Here is a 26,573-nt window from a genome sequence, read left to right as displayed (position 1 = left end):
GCGGCTTTTCCTTTTGTGGCCATTTCAGTCACTGCGGTATTACACAAATAGGTGGACTTCTACTGATTGCATAGCCAATTGGCAAGAGCCTATTCTTGGTTTTATGCAGTAACTAGTCTGTCCAGTGTCTTCAGTGCTAGTGACAACTCCGTAGCTATCCAGAGGCTTTGCCTTTTTTAATGAATAATTGATAGCTGTGAGGCAACCAAAGAGATATTTTATTTTTAGCTTTCATTTTTTGAGCAGTGTTCTGCAGTGCTTTAATCTTGCTTGCCGTGTTGATGCAGTTTGAGAAGTTCAAGAAACTGAATTACATCTTTTCTGGGCATTCATGCATATGTTAATATTATTCTACATTAAAGTCTGCAATGATGTTTTTTGAATAACAAAGATTATACATTGTAAGCGAGGTAGATTGTATCCCTTATATTATAATTCAATGCCTGAAGCTCAATAGCTGTTTCTCTAGCATGTTGGTAATACCGCTATGTGCAGCAGTGGAAATAGTGTGGTGACAGGATAAGCGCTTCTTAATGAGTGCGGGATATGAACAGCTGTGTTATAACAGACTTTTGAAAGATACTTTCATTATGGAGAAACACTTCAGACAAGTATTCTGCAACCCTTTCATTTTCTTTCCTTGCTGTTCTGCAGTGACTTTTTCATTATTGGCTATTATTCACTGAGCCCATTAGTAGTGAGCAGCATAAAACAATGGTGGCATTGGCAAAGTCATAGCAAGAGGTAATCTTGCTGTGTTAAAACAAGCAATGTTTTGAAAATGCAAGATAAAGAGAGATTGAATTGGTATGAGATATTGCCCTGCGATGACTGAAATGTACTGTTGGATGGATTGGTGACTCACACGGTATTGATGTTGTGAAAGTTGTGTTAATCGCATAGACTCTCAATGCCCTTTTATAAGGGAAGTTCTGAACTTCAAAATTCAAATTTTATTTTTTTAGTAGTGTTCATTAGAGATTGTATGCGGTAGAATGACTGCATTAAAATTGCAATTACTGCTGTATGAAGACTGCTGCCTAGATTTGTGCTAGCAAGATAGCATTGCTGCTCACTGGAAAAAGACTGCTGTCATGTATAACTTTGGCAAAATGTTTTAGATTATTTAAAATAAAGGTTTTCTGTAAGTACAACACTTTTCCATTGTGATCAGAAAAAAGAGATCATGTTGATCTCTTTTTGTAAAAATGTGATGGTAAAGCAGCAGTTCTTCTGTAGTTTTATGCTTTTTTTAGACATTATTATTAGCAATGAAATAGTTTTATTCCATTAAATGTAAACTATAGGGTGTTTAATGCTGAATGCCAGTGGATTTTATTTTGAGACTAAAGAAACTTGTGTTTAAAAAAAGAAAGCAACTGTCTTATTAGGTTCCATATTAAGAATGTTACAAACTTCCAGTTCTTGCAGGAAAGGATTTTATTGGTAGCTCTTACAGTGAATTTTATTTTTTGACTACAATAAAAAAAAATAACAATAGGACCCTAAGGAAAACCTGCATGCAAAATATTAGCTTTGAAAGTGCTTTTTTTTTCCTTCTTAGTACAGTGACTTGTACAGTGTTTCAGGAATGGTGCTGATGGATAACATGAATACTCAGAATATCTTGCTTTCGGTCGTAATTTTGCTAAGACTCAATCTTGCTTCCAAGAGTATGGGGTGAGGGGAAGAACAGGGAACCTTGGCAACTGGGAAAGCTTAAGGAGTTCTAAACTTAAACCATCTTACATAAATTAGGAACTAAAAATCACTTTCTAAATTTGAATAAATCATTTTAGCTCTTGAAAAAACACTTAAGTAGCTAACAGAAATGTATGAGGCTTTGAAATTGGTATCCACTTGTGTCAGCTTTTGAGTGTTTTAAACCCATGATTTTGGGTTATGTGATATATACTGAAAGAGCTGAGAAGTAAGGCAATTATGGGAAACTCTGTTCCTGAGAGAAGCCAAAAAGGGAGCTTCTCATTTCCCACAGACCAAGATACATACAAAGAAAAAACTGACATGTAAAATCAAAACAGTTTGAGAATATTGATATAATTAAAATTGTAGCATTTGGGTTGACATGGAGCTGTTGTCCATGGTATAACAAGATAATTTTCTTGAGAAATACGTTGCTTTTCCAAAAGAGAAGTCTCGTATGAATGCATGTATGAAAATTGTGTTGGGCTAATTTTGTAGATTAATTTGAAGATGTCAAAGCAATGGAGTGCAGGGAAACTGATGCAACTCAAGCCCTAGTCTCTTAAATATGTCCTACCAGGCTTCTGGACAGGCTAAATATTGCAGAAGTTAAAAGCAAAATCTTCTCATGAATTAGTAAAAGTCATGGTAAATAGCTGGGTAGTAGCTCTGTTGGAATTTTTTCCTCGTATTAGTCAAGGCTGGGGAACTGCTGGGAAACCTAATCAAGTTAAATGAATGAGCAAGGCAGATAAAACTAAACACTTGTACAGGAGACATCAAGAGCTTCTATGCATTAGACTGAATGGTATCTAAATTGATTTAAAATTTCATAGCTGTTTATAAAATGCAGTAAGGTTATTAAAGTGATCATCAGTCAAAATGAAGGGACTAATTATAGCACTTTGAAATCCTTAGCACTAGGGGTATCTGTAATTTTTTATGTTAGCTATGTAGGGACTTCTGTGTTCTAGTCTATAATAATATCCATCCCTGAAGCACTGGTCCCTCGTGAACAATAACAACTTTGTCTTATGAATCTTTAAACCAATTCATCAACAATTTAAACATGATCTGTGGTGTCAGTCTAAAAATGCCAGTGCATTTCAGTCATTATCTCAAAATCTTGAAAGCCTTAGTGGCTTAGAAGATACTAAGTGTTTAGTTTGGGGGGGTGGGGTGGGGGTTCTGTGCTGGAAATGAAGTAGCCTGTTGAATAAGATTAAACTGAGCAAATAATACAACGTGAAATGGAGTGGATGGCATCTACGTTATTGTTCCTATCTCCCTTGTGTGTCTCTCCTCCCTTCGCCCCTCTGTGTTCCCCTTTAAAGAGCTCTTACAGTACCTTGCAGCCCGTTTGCTTTAACTTACTTCAAAGGGGGGGGAAAAAAAGCAGCCTTTTAGCATGATCCTCTGACCATTTTTGTCTTTGTTCTGAAATTTACAGATTTGCTAATCTGGGTCTAGACTTTGTTTAATGTGCTGCTGTTAAACACAACCTTCTAATCAGCCTGGTTGAGAAAATGCTTCTATTTTGTGTAGGACACTTCTGTAACAGTGTTTGGAAGGGTAATGCCTGTGGTGCCTTAAGCTTACCAAGGATTTTGGAGGTAAGTCTCAATCTGTAGCTTCAAACTAGGGCAACTTCATCACTAATCAGTTCCCACCCAGGAACTTTTTGTGTTCCAGTTCTTAATTTTAAGTGCAAGAGCCTGAATAAAAAAATGGCTTATCTGTAGACAGCTTTATTCTGCAGGCATCTGGAAACTGTTTAAAACCCACTTAGACAAGGTGAAAATAGATCTTGGTGGTATCTTTAGAGATACTGTCTTCTGTGTAAGCAGTGACATCTCTTTTCTTTTTTTAATCATTGTGCAGTCCTGCTTCTCCTACCGTCTCCAGTCCCAGGCATTCAGCAGCTGCTGTTCCAGCTTCATCAGATTGTGAAGACCATGGGAGGTGCTGCCTGGGAGTCTTACTGAGAGCCTGGAGATTAATCCATGCTTGGAGACTAATCTGAATTTAGGATCAGATTTTTTTTTTATCACTGTAACATATCTGAATAAGACCATTCTGAGTGTGAGTGAATTCAGATCTTCTATTTTAGGAGGAAAAACTTTGATCACGAGATGCCAGCCTAGCGTCTCCCTCACAGCTACCACAGTTCTGTACCCCAGCTGTGACCTTCCTGTTCTTGCATTCTCTTCCTGCCTATTTCTGAAGCCTGTCCCATCTTGGCAAAACAATTTAAAAACTATTCAATATTCTGTTCACTGAACAATGTCTCTTCAGTGCACTGGATGAGTCAGATGGCTTGTTGAAAAATAAATGTGGTCACGTAGATTGTCAGAGTGCTTGCACGCAAGGGACTACATTGGATGGGATGGACAAGCTTAAGTTTGACATTTTCAAACTCTGATATTTGCCTTTGTAACTTCAATGTTTGTCTAGACTTGCGTTTTGTGCAACCAGACTTTGGGATTGGAATTCAGGAGATTGTACTAGCCTTTGCTCTTATGGCATCAAATATGTAAGCCTTTATATATCCTTTCAAAGGAATTGCTTGCAATCTCATTTTAGTAAAGAGATTTTAAGTGATTAAGTGGTGAGAAGTCACTTAACAGTGGTAGCTTTAACCACACCTCCTTAAAAGCTGGTAGTAGTAGCAGAGCTGGAAAAACCATAAATGCTCTTGAGCTGAAGAATTTTCACTTGTATTTCACCAGTGGCTAGGACAAAACAGTCTATTGCTGCTTGATCTTTCCTCTTATACTCTGGGCCAAGGGATGTTGTCCTACATGCTGACTGTGGGACTCAGCAGACCCTTCCACGAGCCAACTGAAATCACTAACTTATAAGAAAAGTAAATCTCCCTGCTCATCCCATTTTTGTGCTTAATTAGTTTCTGCAGGGCTAATAAGTTCAGTCCGGTTGCGGAGGGGTCGGAGTGCTGGAGCTGGTGCAGAGTCGTGGCAGAGCTGTTGTTGGGGGCACGCTGGAGGGGAGCGGGCCCGTCTCTTCCAGCTGCGATCCTGCCCTGTGCAGCCGCACCCTTCGCCTACTTGCCAGAGTGAAAAATAGTTGTGCTGCCGCACCCCTCCTCGGCCTCCCTCTTAATGAACTGAAACAATTTTCAGCACATTTAAATGTCCTTTCAACAACACATGCAGTCATAACAGTACCAAAGGTGCCTACCAAATTTGGCTTACCCAGTGGAGAGAGCAGTATGGTATGGACATTGGCAAGATGCGAAGGAAGGTGGAGAAAGCGTTGGGGGGGGGGGGGGGGAAGGGAGGGGGCGGGAATAAAGGAAAATCTCTTGAATGAGTTGTCTGGCTTCAGCACTCATGATTATTCTAGTGCAATTACATTTTATGGGCATTTTATTAATATTTCCATGTAGGGGAATCTCAAAATTGAAAAGAAGTGAGAGTAATGAAAATGAGGATGCAGTTACCCTTAGGGACCAAGAACATCTAACAGCTTGCTGGTGCCAAAAAAAGCTATGTCAGTTCATTAACTGAACAGAAAACCTATCTGCCACAAAGTGAATAGTCCTGTTTTTTTGTTAACTTGCCAGGTTAGTCATTCAATTCAGCATACCTCGTAATCACACATGCTCCGAGGCTGACATATACAGAGAGGTGCAGTGCCTGGGAGACGTAAGGAGGACTAGTGGTTCTTTTAGCAGTGATACTTGCTCAATTGACCTCGGTGTGTTATGTTGACATACTTAGAGAAATTCATCTGTTTTCTTTGGAGTCTAGTTCCTTAGTATCCTTTGGTCTTGGCTCAGGATCTTTCATATTTGTTACGCCCTTTCTTTTCTGTTAAGTGCATGCTGCCTTTTAGGATTTTCTCCTGCCTATTGCTGCTGCTGAGACTGCAAGCATATATTGAGAGAAAGTCTATGCTCTTTTATTTGAGCTGCGGTTTTGTACTCCACTCTCCAGCCACTCTCCCACTCTAATCAACAGTGGATGACTGCTCTCTTCTTTCTGACCTGAAGCTAGACTTCCTCTATATGAGGACTGTATTGGTGGCTCTGTGAGAAGAAAATATTGTGGTTTGGAAAAACAAGCTCTGACAATACAGTGAATTGTTTAAGTAGGCATCATTCTCTGCAACCCGATTTGGAGAGAATTATTTTCCCAGACTCAAGAAAGTAATAAATTGGCCACCAAGAAACCAGAGGCTTGCTCTGGCAGATTATAATGGCTAGGGTGATTCTGTTTTGCATAACTGGAGGCAGGTGTAAATTAAAGGTATGAACACTGCAAGAACAGATGAGGAACTATTCTCTATAGTTAAAAACGTTGTCATTCCCAGGTTCTGAGCACAGAAACATTAAAGAATCTTTTGAAAGATGGATTCAATTGGATGGCTTTATTTTCCCCCTCTAATTCACAGGACAACATGGGCCTGTGGAGACATCTTCAGTCACTCAAAGAAAACATACAACAGTTAAAGGGGCGACTTTTGTTTTAGGGTCTGGTTTTGATGCCTAGCACGAGTAACTATAAAGATGCATGACACAGAGGAAGAAAAATCAACGTCAAATTATGTAAATTAGAAACTCGGAGCTGAAGATCAGAATAAAAATATCTCTGACACTGAGACTGGAAGAAGTATATCAAGAAAAAAGAAACCTAAGAAATACTGGATTGTAACCATACGGAAATTATAGATTTCTCAGTTTGGGAAAGGCAAAAGTACTTGATGAAATTCCCTATTGGGGATAGGGAAGTGATAGAAGATGCTATATGCCTTTTTTTCAGCAGTAATTGAGAATGTTAAGCCTTGTCTACTAGAGTGAGACCATTTTAAATCAGCAGCTGCGGGCAATGTGTGTTCAAAAGCCCTTGATAGAGGGGAAGAAGGGCAGTGGAGATCTCTGACCTGCTGATGTCCAATATCTCGAAGGAGATTATCCAGGAGATGGAGTCAAGCTCTTCGGTGGTGCATGGAGGGAGGATGGGGGGCAATGGACTTAAACTGAAACAGGACAGGATCTGGCTGGATGTAAAGGGAAACCTTTTCACCACGAGGGCAATCAAGTGTCAGAGCAGGTTGCCCAGAGAGACTGCGCAGCATCCATCCTCAGAGTTTTTTGAGTGCTGACTGGATAAAGCCCTGAGCAACCCGTTCCGACCCCTTAGTTGACCCTGCTTGTGGCAGGAGGTTGGACTAGAGACCTCCTGAGGTCTCTTCTAACCTGAATTACTCTATGATTTTATGCTCTCTTTTCAGTAGAGCAGGAAGAGAGGAACTACTTCAGGAAGGTGTAGTTTGTGTGAGGCAGGAAAAAGACTTAAAAAATACAGCTGCCAAGGAATCCTCCACAGCTTTAAGAGAGCCATTAAATGGATGACTCAGAGGGAATTCAGATGCACTGGATAACACAGGCATCTTTCAGATAATAGATGGGCATATCCTAGGACAGGTTGAGGAGCCCGTGAATAGGGAAGACGTGGATCTGTCTTGTTTATATGGACCTAGTAATAAATAGCTGCCATGGGGAATTCCTGAAAAAGTAAAGGTATTTGACTTAAAGTAACACGATACTAAGGATAGGAGGATTAAAAGTCATTGAATGATTTAAAAAGCAGGTTAATGATGGGACTTTTAAAATGCATTATAAATGGGACTACTTGCTGAATAGCAGCATTTTAGGAGGTTTCCTAGGTTTAGCCTGATTATAAACACTTATTTTTGCTCTGTGCAATGCTGTGGCCCACAGCAGTGGTTCTGAACCTTAGAGGCACCCCTCTTTGTTTCAAAAGTGTTAAAATGTCAACTGAGAAGCTCGGTCAGACTAATTCTGTAAACTAGTAAACTTGGGCACTACCAAACTTTGCTCTTGGCACTGGGAGTCTGAACAAAGTAGATGCCTGAGTGGCCTCAGGGGGAATCATATGGGTCCAGCTTGAAATCTTTAGTTTCATTTCAGTAGTGTTGCTATAAAAATCACTTGTACGAGAGGAGATAGGGAGTAGGGGTGGGAGATGTGAGGACCTGAATGCCCTGCAGGAGAGCTTTGACAGTTTTCTTGGTATTCAGCTACTGCAAGTTTGTGAACCACTGGCCAAGGCAGCTGATGTTCTCACTGAATCTGTCAGCACAACTCCTCTAAAAGATTGTAACAGTTCTCCAATGATGTGTGCATCTGCTATTGGGAAGCTGTTTGCTGCAACCTGGAAAGATGGAGACGACTTGGAGAAATAGGAGAATACGCTAAGGAATTAGGCTTGCAAGTTCTGCCATGACCGACTTTATTCGGAAGGGAGCTAGTTAGCGCCTAGATGGAAAATGAAGGTGGTGAGGCCTACAAAGCTGTCACAGAAGGGGCCAGTAAGAGGCAGCATCTGGAAACATAACGTCACAGGAGAAGTAAGCACACGTTTTTAGTGACAAGAAATACTGGAACAACTTTCCTGCTATTAGAATACTTGAAATCAAGATAAGATGTGTTCATAATGTTGCTGTTGTTCAAGCACAACTTCTGAACTTGCAATTAAAGCCCACTGAAATTTAAAGGTCTGCATTAGGAAGAGCATCTACTAGATAAACCTTCTGTACAGTGTTGACCAATACTGAGGACCTAGCTAAGGGGTTATGTCTTTCTGTCAATACACTTAATATATCTGATTCTGCTTTATAAAAACTAGCTTTTAAAGAATGTTGCATGAGATGGCAAGGAGCTATTATGACTGCATGCTTAGGAGTGTATTTTTTCTAAAAGCTGAATCCATCATTTCTGGGTAGGTCTTACAAAATTCAAGTTCAATACAAGTTATTTTTGTTAATCCTTTTGAATATCGAGGTATAAAAACAGGTCACTAGTCATAATTCCCATTCTGAAAAATGCTGTATTTGTGCAAATTCTTAACTCTTGAGTAGCAGCTACAAGACTGTAGCAGACTGTTGCGGAATATCTTTTTGCTAAATCATTTTGAACTTCAGTTTTTTTTCCTGTTCTACATTAGTCTCTTAGCTGACACTTGTATTCCAACCAACTGAAGACTTTGAGCTGCTAATTTGAGCAGTTATGTAAAATAAGTGACTATTTAGAAAAAGAAGATTATTTGTTAGGTTCCCCATTAAGTCAATAACTATTTGTTAGGTTCCCCATTAAGTCAATAACTCCTTTCTAAAAGGAGCAGCACGTTCATAGTTTGTGTCGAGCAGAATTGGCAAGGTGGTGCTGCTGCTGTAGTTCTTGATGGCAGTCACTTACATGTACCAAGGGTTTAGTGGAGTGTGGAAGGAACAGCAAAAGGAAAGAAGAAACAGCTGCCTGTGCTTAAGTAAACTGTAATCGGTAAGCAAAGATGCTGTGCCTGTTTCTTCTCCTTTTTTCCACTTTAACTTCCTGGCTGACTAGTTGAGTTGCCAGTATCCGCCTCATACTTCCTATGTTATCTTTATTTTCACGAGTTAACGCGCTCTTCTGGCAGTGTGGCTGCTGAAAGGGGATGGGATTGCACTGAGCACTTACTTTCTAGAAAGGGGACAGAGCTTCATTCAAACAAAAAAGCCAGGCTAACTTGTTTGAAATCAGACTTTGCACATCACGTGAGTAACAAATGTTTGTTTGACAGGCAGCCAAGCAGTTGGTCAGGTCCATCAGGTAGTTTGCCTCAAATCTCAATGTTTTTTGCCTTGTAACTTAAGTCTGTGAGTTAATAGATTTGAATTACAAGAGAAAGGTAATACCTTTCAATTTTAATATATGCAAAGGCTGAGCTATAGATATTAAATAATGCTATCAGATTGGTTAAAATCAAATCAGTAGTTTGCTGGAACAAGAATGACACAAAATTGGCTGATCTCATCTTCATATTACGTTTATAGAACTATCAAATAAGCTTTAAGATTTGTTGAGTCTTAAAGAAGTGGGTCTTTGCTCAATAATTAAGGTCAGTTTGGAAGCTAATCTCATGGCAGTGCTCCAAAATGTACTGTGAAAAAATGACGGATATAAACCCTGATTGGGCCAATTTATCCTGACATAAGTCCAAAATGCTGTTGAGTGGAGGAGCCCTGACCCCTCGTGCTGGCACTAATATTCATTTAGCCGTGGCATCAACCGGTTTAAGGAATTGAGCTTTGTGAAAGCAAATCTGTCAGGGAAAAATTTCTTTTCAGCAGTGGGTGGGTTTATTGTATACTAGGGTTTATTTTCAGCAGTTAATGCAATCCTACTCGGTGGTTTATCCACAGATGTAGTTTTTTAAATTGATTATTTTAGAAACAAAAGAAAAGGACTTTTAAAAAGGTAAGAAGAAAGGTGTTTATAGTTACGGTATTTTTTTCTAGTAAATTTGAATCGGGAGCCAGATAAAGATTTATTCTAAGTTTTTGCCTCAAGTTTTGAATATTCAATTTGCCATAGAAAAAATCTTAGAGAGTGCTGTCAATTTGACAACAGACAACGTCCGCTCATGTTAAGAGCATTTAAAAAATGCAGCAAGATTATATTTCTCCTACCTAATGGGAAGTGGCACTCATTGGAAAGCAGATTTATTGCCATAGTGGTGCTCCCAGATCCTCTTCTACAGGATCACTTTGAACTTTTATATCATCGTTACATAAATATTAAATATGAGATAAATGAGAGTGCTTTTACTGTAAAGGAGAATCTCAGTCACATTGCAGCCTTTGGGTTATGCATATCACTCTTTATGTGAAATTGTAGAAACAGGTCTTGTTTTGTTTTATTCCTGATATATTTTTTTTTCTTTTTCTCCCTAACATAGTTTTGTCTTTCTGTAGTAGCCGATTTAAAGAAGTTGGTTTGCATTCACTATTTAGTGTAATAAAAGCAATGAAATGCATCATTTCTAACAAAACTTATTTTATAGAAAATATTCCTGGTTAGCCACTGCTGCAGCAATAAAATGGTAGTAGTGGTGTGTAAAGTTCAACCCCAAACAGGGTGATAGTTGTGTGTTTAAGGCCTGAATGCTTTAAACACTGAACTTGGCTTTTTTTGATTCTTCCTAACAAGGTCAGTGAGGAACAAAGTACAATTGCAGCTGGCAGCGGCCACAAGGTTTGTCCTTGCTGTTGTAAGGAGCCTTGTAACACATAATTTTTCATCAGAAAGAATATGTTTGTATTTTTTTAAGAATGATTTGTCAAGTTAAGGATATGAAGACATTTAGAAAAAAAAATCAGCATCTTCCTGTGGAGCAAATAATTTCCCTAGCATCAGTAGCAAACTGCTGGTTTCTGTTTGGGCATTAAGGGGGAATGGAGAAGCCAAATGGATAGCTGGCAGGGAGGAGTGCAATCAAAGAAAACAACCAACATATCCCTAACCAGCACGGATAGGAGGCTGCGGTGGGGTAGGTCGTTCTTGATACTTGATAATGCCCTTCTGAGCAGAAAGCCTGAGCGAGATGATCAATTTTATTTTTCTTAGTCCTGGCAGTTGTTGGCTTTGAGCATATATGGTGCATCCTGTGTGATGAACTGGACTGGCAAGGAGTTGCTCCTGTGTTTGCAGGTAACCGAGATAGGCTTTTACAAGCCATGTTCTTGCAATTTTCTAGTCACTGATTCAGGAAAATACTTTGTGTGTGCTGGTCGTATATAGGTGCCTAACCTCAACTACATACTTTATTTCTGCTCAAAGCAGTACTTGTTAATGTTAATAAGTTTACCTATCCTGGGAACCTGTACTGGGGCTTCCAAAGCTTTCAACACTGAAGTGTTCTGGTTATAGTAGGGATTGATGGTTTCTCTGCCAGGAGAGATGTGCCTGTGCACTAGCCGATTTGCTTTGTGAATAACTCAGCTGGTTTCTTTTTTCTATTTTTCAATGTAGTTTATCATTTTGTAGGTCATCCAAAATCTATGAATGATTTCCTGAGTTTCTTTGCAGTCACGTCAGCTGATTTTAACTAGATACAAGATAGTCTCTTCTTTTTTGCTAGGTCTGATTTCCTGGAAAAACGATATTGTATTACATTATTCTGTAGCTTTACCATGGATACTGATGAAGATTGACTTTTTTAAAAAAGGTAGTGTTTATTTAAAAAAAAAATCCAAAACCTTGGCTACATTCATATTAAAACTTACTAATGCACAGTAGCCAATTTCCCCCCTGTCTCCCCGTAATTATTTCAAGATGAACTTTAACTCCCTTTGACCTTGGCTTTGCGTGTGAGGATTTGGTAAAGAAGCGTCAGGTAACTAATCAATCTCGAATCCAAGAACTAGAAATCCAGTGAAAAAGTTTAATAATTTACAAAGTTAAATTATTTAGAGTTCTGTATGGCCTCAATATTGTAGGTTGTGTGATTTCTATTTGTATGTTTTGAATGCACTCTGAATTTTGAGCAAAATTTTTAAGGTTCTCATGGTGTAATTCATAAGTTGAATCTTCCCATAGTCCTGAATTTCTGAAGCAGGAACTGATCGTCTTTGGTCTTGTGCATCATGCCTAAACTACACCTTTGCTGTATTTAGTGGGCTTTATAGTTCTACTGAAGTATGAATGTGAGCTTTTTGCAACTAGTAAATGTGAAATGCACAGTTTTTGTAAAGCTTGTACAGCTGATGGACCATCCTCTTGGCCATTTGTGGAGAGAAAATAAAACTAGTGGCATTGACATTGCACCAGAAAAGTGCACCAGAAGAATAAAACTCATACAAAATGAAGAATTTTCATATTCGGAAATGGCTCCATCGTGAGTGCATGGGGGTGGTGAAAGAGGAAAAAGTGACTTCTTGGAGCAAAAATGAAGTTACAACAACTTAATAGTTCTAAACAGCATTTTATGATGCATATATCCTGCTTTATTTTTACACACACAGTCTTCAAGGTAAGGGATGACTTAATGGTTAAGGCATTTATTACAAGGTTAATAAATATGAATTTTGTTCCATGTTCTGTTGTCTTAACTGAATTACACAGAGAAAACTATCTAACCAGTAACTTTCCTTTCTTTATAGAGTTACTGGAGGGGGATGTTTATTAATGTTGTTGCAAGAGGTACTATAGAAGATGTTTTTCTTTATGTTCATGTATCTCTATAGCCAGTTGTTTCTGGGTTTGGATCTTTGGGGGAGGAGTTTTCAGGGTGTCTTTTTGTGGTAAGAACTGTGCAGAGTTGTGGTCTGAGACCGCTCCTGGACACCATGGCCAGGGAAGCACTCAATGTAACAGACTGAAGGGCAGAGAAATGTCTTTGCGCCCAGTAAAGCATCCCTGCTCCCTCTCTTCTGTGTGCTTTAGGTTGAAATGGCTTGATTCAAACAATTATTTCTAGCCTCAGTGACTATAATACTTGGCTACTGCATACCAGGCATAATTATTCTGCTTACGTATGCATCTAGGAAGTCGCAATCATAAAGTCTAAGTATTTTCATCTTTGCAATATACTGAAATTTTGGCTATATTGAGTTCCTCTCTTAAATACAATTAGAAAAGTGATATTTTGTTACACACAACATCTTTTAAAAAGCTTTCCACTTTTGTATTTTACCAAAGCAATTTTCTTCCATGTGTGTCAGAAAGTATTTTTAGCTCTAATTTTAAAATATGCTATTCATCGATCTGCTCAAGCATTGCTAATCTGTTTGTTCAACTTCTCTTGTTTGCTTTTGTGGGAAGCAGACAGCACATTCCCTATGTACCAGATGATTCCCCCCACTGGCTGCACATAGCTTTCCTCAGCTTGTTAAAGGAGGCAGCATTCATGATTTGCATAACAATGTGGTATGAAAGCTCTATCTGGTTTGATAAATTGTGTTTATAACCTCTGGGTGAAGATTTTAATCAACTTGACGTATCAGTTGTAAATATTTAAAAAACAGTTTTTGTACTTAAAAATGCTCAATGTTATGAAGTTGCAGGAATTGAAATGGTTCGGAAATGCAGTATCTTTTCCAACTCTGTTCAAACTTTTATATTCTGAAGCTTATATCTGCAGTGAAAATGTAAACCATAATTTAACGTGGACTTAATGAAAATGGTTCTCCATTTGTCCCTCTGGCACAATAGTAGATAAGAGTATGCTTCATTGCAGGGAAGCTCGTATCGACTTATCTAAAATAGGCCCAGGTTTTAAAGAATTGTAACAGCAGGAGCCAGTGTCAGGCTGGTACACCTACAGATGTGAATATAGCTGACATCTGTCAATCCATTTCTCTATTCTATAGAGAGTGCTAATGGAATAGAACAAAAGTAGTAGGGTTTGAGCTTTTCCAATCTCCCTGTGGAGTGAGCTTAAGGATTTACTGAGGCAGTATAAGAACAATTCATTAATTGGGCTAACGGAGCCTGGAAATTTGCCAGGTTGCTTTTGTGATCCAATTATTTAACCTTCTTTTTTTCCCTGTTAAATACCAACTCCTGGCAGAGGAAGCAAATAATGGCTTAGAGTCAGGCTGCTCAGTATTTAAGAGAGCAGCTATCTAGTCTTTCAGCATACACACAATTTGTAGTATGGATTTGTGCAATGCAGGATATGATGGAATACTTAGACTTTTCTCATCCTTGTTGTACTATATACTTCAGTCACCTTGTCGTTTTTAATTTCTACAATGTAAGTAATGCGTTTGCAAAGTTTCAAAGCAGTTGCTAGATGGTGAAAAGATGGTATCTAGATCTGTGTAAGAATTGAATTTTCTAAGACGTTTTGCATTGCTTTGTTGGTGGCAAAGCTCCCACTGGCTCCATCAGACCAAAGCTAGGTCAAGATGAAGCATACTTGACAATGGTACTGTAAACTAAATAATCCCGTTGTGTAATTGGACACGAAGTGAAAAATTTCCAGTCTTCTACTACTAAAATATCAGTAAAATTGTTTACATTTAGGTCATTAAGGAAGTCATGCACTTAGCTAGTCAAGATTTGTCTGGCTTCTAGAATTTATATTTCAGTGATCTCATTCTGTGTTGCAATAGTTTAAAGAAATTGCACGCATTTAAATAGCGGTGTATCTCCACGTTAGCGCCTTAGCATGCAGACAGATTTTGGCCTTTAGAAAGTTAAATTCTGTCAGAGAGATCAACTTCTTTTATTGCAAATCAGGAATTAGTGATAATGCCATACTTCCTTGATGAAGCTGTGCTAAACTTATGCTGCTTAAAAGGCACGTTGATACTCTCAGATTGTTTAAAATGGGATTTTAGAAATAGTATGACTTACATAAGTTAGTCAAACTCGTCACCATATGGAGTGATCTGGTGTCACTTTTTCTTCCATTTTTGACAGATTCATGTAATATGAAAGACTGTAATCAAGATTTATCACAGTCTTCACTTAGCTCATCGTATGCAAACTAAATTAAAATATCAATCTCGTAGCCTTCACTTAGGAAAACTGCAACGATTCAGGATAATGGACTTCTGTTTAAATACTTTGTAAACTGTTAGATGTTTGGAGGTACTCTTTCTGGACGTTTGGGGCTAAAGCTTCACGGGCTTCTCATGCTGCTGCAGTTTCCTATGCTTTTCAAAGGCAATAGGAGCTTAAGCTGAGCTATCACTGTGGCTGAAATGCTGTGCTATAAAATGAGTTTTGGCATGAAGGTATGTTGTGCAGAAGAGAAAATTGTGGCTTGTCACTGGCAATTGAGTTCCAGAATGGAGCTCAGATTGCATGATAAAAGTGCTTCTTTACTGCAGTGATTAGAAAGCATGACTGTTTTATAGAAGAGCAAATAAAAACTGATGTACTTAGTACTCCATAAATAAAAAAGCAAGTTTAACAGTATAACTAATCAATATATAGTTGGGTTTTTTTAGTATACAGTTCATTAATAATGGAAATACAGCCTGTTACCCAATTTTAGGGAAAGAATTGGAAGGTTAATGTTGAAAGTAGAAAAAGTGTGAGTACCTGAAAATGCAGAGCCAAGACTGCTTAATAGAAACTAGGCTGTTGGCTACTACGTGTTTTACAGATGGGCAAGAAATGTACTGCTGGTTTTTCAATGTGCTGTTGATTAAAAATTCAGCTATGAAGAAACAAATCCAGTTGTAAACTTCTGTTTTGCCTAGGGGGGAAAAAAAGGGTAGTTCCTTAACATGAGAGGGAGAAAATGAAAGAGAGGAGCTGTGTTTATGTGGAGCTAGTTTGGAACCAGTTTGTTCCAATAAGTGCATCAATTTTATTATTTCCAGTTAAGGGAAAGTGATATTTACAGAGGAATTTTTTTTGGAAAACACTTTGGATATCAAATCTGAATAGCATAGATCTGGCAGAGACAATATCTTGGGGGTTGCAGGAGGTGTTGGCTTCTACATAGTTTGGAGAGCCCAAGCACTGTCTTTAGTTGCAAGTGATAATTTTCATCCTCTAGTTCTTTTATCACCCGTTGATTGGTTTGACTTTTGCCTGCTTACAGAAGTGAGGCATCTGGGAGAAGAACGGATAGCAGGTAACTGAAGCTTGTAATGGGCGCTAGTGGTAGATTTGGGAGAGTTCTTTGGGGTTTTATTTTTAAATGGTCATGAAATATATATGGGTGATAGTAAGAATATGATTGCAGACTATCACCTGAGAGCGGTCAACCTGTTACTCTGCAAAACCTGTTGATGGTGCACTTATATGCTACCCAGCTTCAGGCTCTATGGGTGTGTATATGGGGAAAATGTGTCTATAAACCACTTAGTTTTCTTAAGAGTATTTCATTTCTGCAAGGATTTTTTGCAACTTCTCCCTTTCCTTCCAAAATTTTCCCAGTTTCTCTTTAAGAAGTGGTATTTCAGTCTTGGATTCCTCTTCAGGAAGTTTTCTCAAAGTCATATTTCAACCTTGAACTACTTGCAACTGTATATTTTATGTGAGACACGTCTGCTGCCTTGGAAGGAGATACGTGTCTTTCCAAATGCTTGATAGGTCAGTCCTTTAAGGGATCTTCTGGAAAAGCCCATGAAATTTTCCATGCAGCTTGGAGGTGGTTGTTTTTGCAAGTCAGTGAGCAGATCAAGACCTCAGTCACCTGTTTCATATCACTTTATCTTCTTCAGGGGAAAAAAAAAGCTCTATTATAAGACAGATTTTGGAAACATCCTCATAATACTTGATTTTGAGACTTTAATTTCAGTTAAGCTGCATCCTTGGCTCAGTCCTTGTTTTGGTATCAGGTGTTAACAGGAGAAGAGCTGTTCTGTTTGGTAGCTACTGACCTTGGCTTTGCACCAGCTTTTTAATGCCGCAGTGGGAAGATGCGTTGTGCTTCGCTGCCCTGGCTGCTGAGAGGGTTCAGCACCGAGGAGAGCACTTCCTCTTCCTCCTCCTCTTCCTCCTGAAAGCAGTGGGGTTTTTTGTGACAACAATTTTAGGCATAAATACAGCCATCCTGCTGTATTTCAGTGCTGCACCCTGCTCTTTTCCAGAGCCTCGGCACCATGTATCGGCTACCCTGGTGCTGTATCAAATTAGATACTACAGGTTTCCAAAGCTGGAAACAAAGCGTGACTGGTGTTCCTTGAGGCATGCCATATATGAGTGAGAATATAGATCTGACATGCCATGATGGCTTAGTATTCATCTTGGGAGTTGCGGTTGAAATTGGTGGCTACTGCCCTGCCTGTCTAATGTAGTAATGTTGGAAAAACAGGCTTTTCATGATCAAAAAGCCCATACCGATTCCAGCTTCCAATTAGCCATGCGAAGGTAACACTGAGAGCTGCAGAGCTGCTTTCTTTTTCTCTTCCTATGCGTCCCTCATCGGCGATTTCCTCAGGACTGGTTGGCATGTTGCTTACAATTTGGAGGGCAGATAACATTAGGAACTGAGCCATGACATCGAATGGCTGCATGGTTCAGTGTTCCTCGCTGCCATCCTTTGGTTCTCCAGCTGTAGCACCAACTGTTACTGGCTTTCCTTGCTGTTGGCTCTCATCATGGTTCTTGGAAATGCCTTGATTATCCTTGCTTTCACAGTGGGCAAAAACTCAGATGTATATCTCAGAGTAACTATTTCTTTCCTGATTTTTTTGCTGTTTTGGACTTTGAAGCAAGTAAGTCAAAATAATGAAGCAATGCAGTACAGCAATGCAATACAGGTCTTTCAGATACAATGACAGCCTGTCCCCAGAAACACTGATGATTCACCTTAAATCTCTCACAGCTGACTTCTGGGTTCTGCTACAGCTGGGTAATTTGCCAACCCATTTAAACCATCAAAAACCAGCCTGTTCAGGCAGAAGGCAGTGTTCACACCTGTGAATATGTGCATTTTCACTCTACAGTGAAGGAACTGGCCAAAGTTTCTGCAGTGGTTTGTCAATCGTTGATAGGTTTGAGTGTGACTGCTCACAAACTGTCGAACAGTGGAATCCTTGAAGATCCCCTGTGAGATTTGCAAGTGAGAAGCCGGTTTCTTTTGATCCTTACTCAGCGCACAGGCTGGAGAAGTTGCTCGCTTGGTAGCAAGCCTACTTACTGTTCCCTGAGCTGTTCTCCCCCATCTGTTTGCATCTTGCACATCTTCCCTTCTCCATCAGAAGCTTTGTAGGAGTCCCTCCTGCAAGGATCCAGAGGTAGGAAGGAGCTGGAACGGCACTGAGTGTGCTGTGCTCTGGGTATTCATGCACTGAATGGGTGTCCTTCTCTGGTGGTGTAAAATTCAGTGTGTTGTATTTATGGACTACACAGCTCCTACATAAGCAGTTCCCAGTAAACAATCTTTTCCTAAGCATTGTTATCCAGTGTGTAGGGTTGCCATAACTGAGATTACAACGTCAGGATTTTGCAATTTGAGCAAGCATGATAGCTGTATCTGGACAGTGAATCGTGTGCTTTTTCTTATTCTTGCATTTTTGAAGAGCATTGAGGCACTTACTAAATGCTTACCTACCTTTCAGAATTTAAAAACTAGTTAGGTGAAATTTTTGCCCCTGGAAAGTGGGTGTCCAGTCAAACATAATTCATGCAAACCCAATAAAATGCGGGTTAATTTTTATTTAGTTTGGCATTAATATTGTGTTTGCTATAGTACTGGCACTGTTAAATAAAGACATCCTTGGGATAACTGCAGTGCAGATTCCTTGTGTCCTAATTAAGAAAATGATGAATGTCAAAATGTGGATTAGTTTTCTTGGACCCTCTGACCCATTTTAAAATATGGGTGTATTCCAGGCAGGGATCTGACAGCTCAAACCGTCCAGGCCAGTCTCTAGCTTTATGCAGAGTTCCCAGCTGCTTCACCGAGGCTGAGGACCATTAGGCTGCTTTTGTCTCATCTAATAACTAGGGAGAAAGTGAGGCTAAATGACAGCAGCTGTGGCCCTGCCATACCAGATGTGGCTCAGGCTCTTTTTTGGGGAAGAGGTGAGGGATTACAAAGAACCCCAAATAATGAGTTAATCCCACTGAGGCAGCAAGGATGAGGGGGGTGGGGAGCAGTTGTCAGGGAGGAATCCACCCCCCAGCTTTGGGGAAAGGAACAAAGAAACCTTTGCTGCTCTGTGTCAGGCTTTCCTGCAGGGCTGCAGAAGTCTGCAGAGATGCTCTTGACTTTCGACTTTTCCTAGCACTCTTCAAGGAAAGCGCTTGAATTCAGCATTCCTGTTTTATGCGGCAAAATCTGTGAGGTTGCAAACGCAGTAAGAGGCAAAAGTGAGATATTCGAGTTTAAATGAGACTTTCTTTTCAACGCTGTGTTTTAATCTGCTATGGCATGCCTTTATAGCAAACCTCTTCAGTTAGGGTTGATACTTGGCAAGGCAGCTGATCTGCGCAGAGATTTGATGTAAGGATCACTTGAATTGCTTATGAAGCTGTGAAAATTGTCCTCGCTGAAGTTACGGTATGGCAAATTTATCTCACAGGATTTGTCATTTATTGCATTTCCTGGGAGAGATTCCTTTAGCCTTCCAGATTACTTTTAAAATGGACTGTTCTCCCTGTGGGTGTTTCTTGTTTGTTTTTCTCCACAGCTGAAAAGGATGCATCTTTTTTGGTATTTTTTTTAACTTTTTGTACAAATGATTTATTTAAAGAATGTACTTTGTCATTTTGATCAGCCTATCACAGCCCCAAATCTGGTTGGACAATTTTGTTTTTGTTTCAGTTTAATTCTCGCATTATATTTTTAGTCTTAACGTCTACTAAAAGTTTTTCTGCTGAAGAAAAGTGATATCCAAAGTATTTTTGTTCTCTGTGCAAAGTTTATGATATGAAATATTTATACAGAATTCTCAATGAAAACTGACACATTCTGTTTTGTTATATTCAAAATAATTGCAATGATTGAAGCATTTTGGAATTTAACCTTTTTTCTTAAATCTGTTTGGAACAGTATCTTCAACCTCTCATTGCCTGCTTTTGCATATGTCAGTAACTTAATGGTAGATGTGCTTATTCTTTTAATTGGGGATGGCAGAATAGAGTGATTTCTGTGTTAGTAGTGCACAGTGATGCAGGAGAGAAATGGGTATTTGGGGAAATGTTTAGAGCATGTACTGCTGTGGACAACACAAAGAACCCCAAATATATTGAGACATATTCTGGATGAATTCACATGGCGGGTACTAGTATTATAATCAGTTTTAGAAATATTTTATAGCCTGAATTCCAATTCCAAAGGGAATGAAGCCCATGTGGATCATGGTCTGTCTTTGGATTGGTTTCATAACTCTCGATTTTACTGGTTGCTTTCAAAAAAGTTTAGGGGCAAAGATACCCAGTTACGTCCCAGAACTGCAGTATGTTGTCAGGTGTTACTAGACACCAGAGAAACGACATCAGAGAGACCGTGTACATGCCTGGTCTGGCCCCAAAATAATATTTTGGGAGTTCTGTCAGATGCAAATCCTAAATCCATTCAATCACCAAGCATGCTAAGGCTCACTCTTTTAACTCTTCTCTCTCATGGTTATTCCTTGTCCCAGCAGGACTGGGAAGAATGTTGGTTTTGGCAGAAACCAAATGGCCGGCGGTAGGCCGTTTTACCTATCTGGAATCTAAATATAGAGATTTTACTTTGGGGTCCCAGTTAAAGTCAAGAAAATTATCTGCATATAGGCTTCTATACGGTTCAGCTTATACTTAAATATATTTTCAAAAACATTGTTAAATATTTTTAATACCCATGATTTTGGTTATATTTCTGTAGAGATGCGTTTCCCAAATATAAAGGGATAAAAGTCCACTTTGTCAGTGGAACTGTGTAGTATCTCACCTTCTCTGTGAAAGTGTGAATTTTGAAAAGAAGTTTTAAGGTTGTATTTCAGATGACTATCTTCATGTCTTGTCTGTGCTGAAATCTAGGAAATGGATTAAGATCATACATAAGTTCTTCTATTAGGGTTGCTGCTAGATTTGCACAGAGCCTTTTTGTTCTGTTGGTAGAAGCGTGGAAGTACTGGATTATAAAAGGTGTCTGAAAATTGCTTGTGGGTTTCTGTAGTAATTTGATTCTCGTCTATACTATGCAAAAAGACATGTCATGTTTTAACAATGAAGTCTGTGCGATATGGGTTTAAAATATGATGTCAGATTACAACCGGGAATAAAAACTAGCACTTGAAACAGATTTTGGCCTCCCAAAATTTGAAAGAGGAGCCTTTGTACTGCGCTGTACGGAGTAAATGGTAAGAGATTCTGGAGTTTTGGAAGGTGCTGCACGGACATCTGCTAAAGCATGTTCTCCTAAGCCTTGGTATCGTAAGCATTTCTGGTGCCCCAGAACGGTGCAGAACCGAGCGCGTTGCCTTTGTCGGTTTACATTACGCTGCAAATCTTTTGTGCTGCCGTAGAATCGCTGCGTTCTGCGTTACGGCGAATAGGACCAGACCCAGGCTCCATGCAGGTGCTGCAGGCAGAAAACGCCATTCCTGTGCTGTATAAATCTAAGGTTTAAAAGAGTTAAGACTCTTATTTTCATGTTGTAGCCAGATAGCACTGCATGCGTATGTATAATAATGAATTATTTCTTTGACTTGCCCAGGTCTTCGTTGCTAATGTGACTTATTTAAAGTTAATGAGTTTAATCAGAGGTATTGCGAGAATGAGAAGCTATTAAAAACTGTTCAAAGCAATATGAATTTATTTCTTTGTTTCTTTAGGAGACATCACTCAGAAAGGATATGAAAAGAAAAGGGCAAAGCTGTTAGCACGGTACATACCACTCATTCAAGGTAAGAGACTTTATAGATTACAGCTTTTACACTGAATTTGTGAAAATGTAGAACAGAAAAGTCCTCATTAAATAGAATGGATGAATTAATAATGTTACTTGATTCAAATTGTATCCAACTAGTACTAAAAAAGTGCTATCTCATAGAGAAGTACAGAAGACAACAGAGGTCTAAAATGTTTTTTAACACTATGTGACATGTTAAGTGGTAATATTTTTGTTAGCAAATTTCCTTTAGTTTGAGAACTAAATCTAAGAAATGGCAGGTCTGCCAGTTTCATTAAATAGATACAATTGCTTTTTCTTTTCTTGCTTTTTCTTTTTTTCAACCAGCATTAGCAACAGACATGGAGGTAACTTTCAAATTTGGGAACACAGCAGACTCAATTTTATAGCTGGATCATGGGTTCTTGTCACCTCTGTCAGTAAGTTACTTTAGGCATTTACTAATTGATATTTCCTCTCAAAGATTTAACTTTCTCCATATTTTCTTCGAAATAATGACTCTTCCGCTACATACTTCAGCTGGTTATTATCAGACTTTGTCTTCAATGGCAAAAAGCTAGAGGTTCAACTCTTTTTTAATTATGCTAAGACACTTAAATCACTCTCGGTTAAAGCTTTTGTGCTGTCATTGAACCATTCTTCTATAGATTGAGAGGTTCCCATTAAGGTACGGGAAAGTGAGAAGACCAAGAAAAGTAGAATTGATAATGAGACAGTGTAGAGTAGATGAGATAAAGATTTACAGGTGTTACCTTGTAGTGTTAACATTGCACTCTTACGTCAGAGAACAGCAGGGGAAAATGCTGTGACTTTGGTCCTGTTTTGGTTGTGATTTATGGAAAACTATTGATTTGAAGCAGGAATGAGCATCTCTGGTCAGTTTGATACAAATTGTTGGACTAGGTGATAGTTTCTTTTGCTCTTAAAAATCTTAGTGCAGTGACCCCAGTGTAGTGCAGTGACCCCAGTGTAGCAGGATGGACAGAAGATTAATTCTCATTTCTTGTCAGGCAGAGTTGAGTCCCTTCAGCGTTCCTATATTCTCTAGGAGTTTCCCTTCCATTTTACTAGTTCTTCCAGGATGGTAGTTTCCACTATTTCTCCAGTCTCCAAGCTGCATAACCCTTATTTTAAGGGGGCAAAACTCCCCCGCCAACTTTGTCATGACTGATCTGGCAGCAGCCATTTACTCCTGAAGGCTTCTTCACATGGTTTCAACTTTCACTGAGGAAACCTCATTTGAAACCAGGCCTTGAGCTTCTTCTGGTGTGTGGGAATGTGTTGCTCATGGATTATATAATCTCCCTGAAGAATTCGGGGTATTCCTGCCATAGGAAAGATTCTGCAGTCTGGATTCTTCCTAAAATGTCTTTACTGTCCAATAAAAATTGGACTCTCTTAGGTAGAAAAAGTGGCATTAACTTTTTTAGGTTGTCGTGCTAGTTCTAGTAACTGTCTATTCATTGCAGGTCACAATGAGTTTCTGCTGACTGCTGAATTGTGGTAGCTTTACAGTGTGTGTTTGGCACGTAGCAGTTGGAATATGATCCTAGTGTGTCATCATCCGAATTTCTTAGGACTTTTTTTAATGACCAGCTGTGGCTTCTCCATGGGAGGGTAATTTATAATCCTCTGTAGACTACACAGAACCTAACTCATCTGTATAACATGGCTCATTCCTTAAATACATACTTTTTTTTTTTGAGAAATACTGCAGTCAACAGCAAGCTCTACCAGCTACACCTTCTCCTTTTTACACCATTTTTCCTGAAGGAAGTGACTTAATTTGCTGTTCAAAATATCTCATCCGTGGAATCAGCTTAGCTCAAGATTTTGAGATCAAGCTGAGTGTGGGTTTGGAGTGAGGATAAACAGATACTAAAAATGTTTTGTTAATGGACTCAGTCTACTAGAAGGTAATTTCTTTGGATTTCTGTCCCTTGTTTTAATCATAGGTGTTAATTTTCTCCAGCTTCTCTTTTCTGTTTTTTTTTTTTTTCTCAGCCCTTAAATAGAGAAGCTGTTTGCACAAATGATTCAAGTTCTGAGCACTCGAGTGTAGCTTAGAAAAGAACAGCGTTGTGTCTTTCAGTAATTTTTTAGGCTAACTTTAAACCTAGGTTGCAGTATAAACCCTCCACGTTCCTGTTTTTTGCATGAATCCTACTAGCTCCACATAATATCCTAAGTTTCGCTGTCTTAGAAGCATCACGAATTCCTATGAGGTTAGGCTTTTGTAGCTTAGGATGTGGCAAGTACTTTTTCATCTTAATCAAGTGATCCTATTAATACAAAGCTGAATAAAATTCTTCCGTTTTTTGCTTTTAGCAGAGCTTGGAAAACTCCCTCACACTAGTGGATGTGAAGATATTGCTGTACAAACACTCTCCTATGCTAGAAATATGCAGGTTTGCATGGATGTCAGACCAATCAAATTCAGTTCTGTCTGGCCCAGAAGCCTTCTATGATACACATGTAACTTTGGAAGATATTTTGTAATACTGTATTTAGGTAACTTGCTTATTTTGGAACCCATTCTGCTGAAGCAGTGAGATTGCAGAATTGACTTGTTAGATGGCTTCGGGGGGTGGGGGGAAATGAGGAAGAAAAATAGTCTAATGGCACTTTTTTAGAATATTTTCATTGAAGTTTCTCTTTCATACTTGAGGTTTCCAAACTGGAGTGTTTCATTCAGGAGAACTGGCTTCATATAATCAAATTAAACACCTCAACATTCAGGACAGTAATATTAGGAAAACGTATCCTGAGGAGATGGCATTAGGAATGCTAGGAGACAACAACACACTGTGATCTGGTATTAGGCCTTTTCTCAACTAAGAAGCAATGATATAATTTGAATTTTAAAATTTAGTCTGGCATAGGAAATCTGCATTAGTTCTGTCCCTTTAGGCTTTCTCCTTCTTAAAAAAACTTCTCCTTGTTCATCCAGTTCTTCCGTAATAATTTGAAGGAGTGGACTAAAATTAGCTCATTCTATGTTTTGTCCTACTTGCTTGACACCATATTTCTTAAGTAGCAGATTACCTAATTTGCTTACTGCTTTTGCCTCGCTTTGCACTAAGACGACAGAAATCTAGCTTTAATATGCTGAAGAGGGTGGGTGAGCTATCAGCCTGTGAGCACAAAGAAGGATACTTTGGCAAAAAGACTGAATTTGCTTAAAACCCTAAGCTAACTACTTATTTCAGTTTCCTGACGTATGTTCCATTAACCCAGTTCTAGCTTTGAATTTTGTTAATTGACACAGCTTGAGCACAGCTCAAATTAACGTGTAGGAGTCCCAGTGGCTTTGTGCATGGAGTAATTTTTTTTGATCATTAACAATTTGATCACAGGATTTTTTTTGTAACGTTCTGTGCTTAGTAGTATTCCTAGTGGGATTCATTAAGTTTCCTGTTATTCCCTCAAGGTTTGCTGACTGATGGATGACAGTGTTTTAGATTTGAAGAGATCCTGTTCTGTGATTTCACCACCCCCATGACCAATAATTCATGTCTTTTATAAAGTTGATTTGGTCTTCATGTCTTTTATATGTGCTGTTGTCTTTTATTCTCTGTTCATCACTGAAGTAAAGATTGTTTGTGACCAATTAATTTTGTCTGGTGAATATACAAGTTTTGGTTAGCATAAGTTTAAGAAAGGTGAAAACACTCAGGATATTGAGGTAGGACGGCATATCGATGCGGTTACTTGTAAAGGGGGAACAAATGGTGGCACAGGTTTGGTAGCAACTCTGGAAAGAGGTGGCTTAAAAATCGAACGGAGGGAATGACTCCCCACACGGCAGTGCTTGGAAGTCTGCTGTAGATTCACCAGCTTAAGCTTGAATATGGACAGAAGATTGTGGGGTAAGAAGTGATATTTCTGACTTGTTACAAAATTGGAAGGCAGATGTCAGTCACAGGATTCAGATTTACATGGGTAGGTTTTTGGTTTGCTTGTTTTAAATAGTTATGAATCAACACGTTGTATAACCTTTTTGACTTAAAGCACAGTCACTTGTTCATGAGATATAAGTTCTGGACGTGTAATTTCTCATGTTAAACCTTCTCAGCTGAGATGTAGAAATGAACCCTGTGAGGACTCTTACTCTTTTTCAATGCCAAGTGAAATGGATTGGATTAAGCTTCTACAGTAATACAGTAAAGGTATGGATGAGTATGTGGGGAACCAGATCATTACACAGGCAGCATTAGATAGCCCTACAGAGAGCTTGGTGAACAGAAAAAACAGAAATGGCTATGAAGCATGTTATCAATTAACAGTAAAAATAAATAGAACATAGCAGTATTCAGGAGTTAGGTTTCTATATGTTCTGTTGTGCATACTAAATCCAAACCTGCAAATTATTGTCTCTTAATGAAACTATGCAGTAGGCAAGCTGGCATGCTGGTAGGCATTGTCTGTTTTTTCTATTGAATTTCAGAAACAGGTAATTTTTACCTGTAAAGTTTTAATTGTCACTGACATGTTAAAAATTTCATCTCAGGAAGTAGAATATCATGATGGGTTGTTGAATGTGAAATAGATCTTATCTTCTTTGCATTCATATATGATGTATTGGTAAATGTAGATTTCTTTTTAATGGTTACCATGCCACTACCTGAATTTATCTGGTACTCCCGGCATTGGAAACCGTTATGAAGCTGTTTTAACCAAGGGGAAAGACAGAATAAGATCCTCCGAAGTTCTGACAGCATCCAGTCAGTCACTTGGAGGTAAGGTGCCTTTTGT

General features: G+C 38.9%; 1 protein-coding gene across 2 annotated transcripts in view; it reads left to right on the top strand.

Annotated features, from left to right (window-relative positions):
* DIP2A (disco interacting protein 2 homolog A) overlaps nucleotides 1-26,573 on the top strand; it is a 129,295-nt gene that overhangs the window by 12,340 nt on the left and 90,382 nt on the right. For both annotated transcript variants that reach the window (XM_026107421.2, XM_064515426.1), the window contains exon 2: nucleotides 21,742-21,813. In XM_026107421.2, coding sequence (XP_025963206.1) covers nucleotides 21,742-21,813 — 72 coding nt within the window. The remainder of the gene's footprint in view (nucleotides 1-21,741; nucleotides 21,814-26,573) is intronic.

Source organism: Dromaius novaehollandiae, chromosome 7, assembly GCF_036370855.1.
Source record: "Dromaius novaehollandiae isolate bDroNov1 chromosome 7, bDroNov1.hap1, whole genome shotgun sequence".
Lineage (NCBI taxonomy): Eukaryota > Metazoa > Chordata > Aves > Casuariiformes > Dromaiidae > Dromaius > Dromaius novaehollandiae.
Note: the sequence above shows the minus strand (reverse complement) of the source record. Positions and strands in the feature narration are given on the sequence as shown.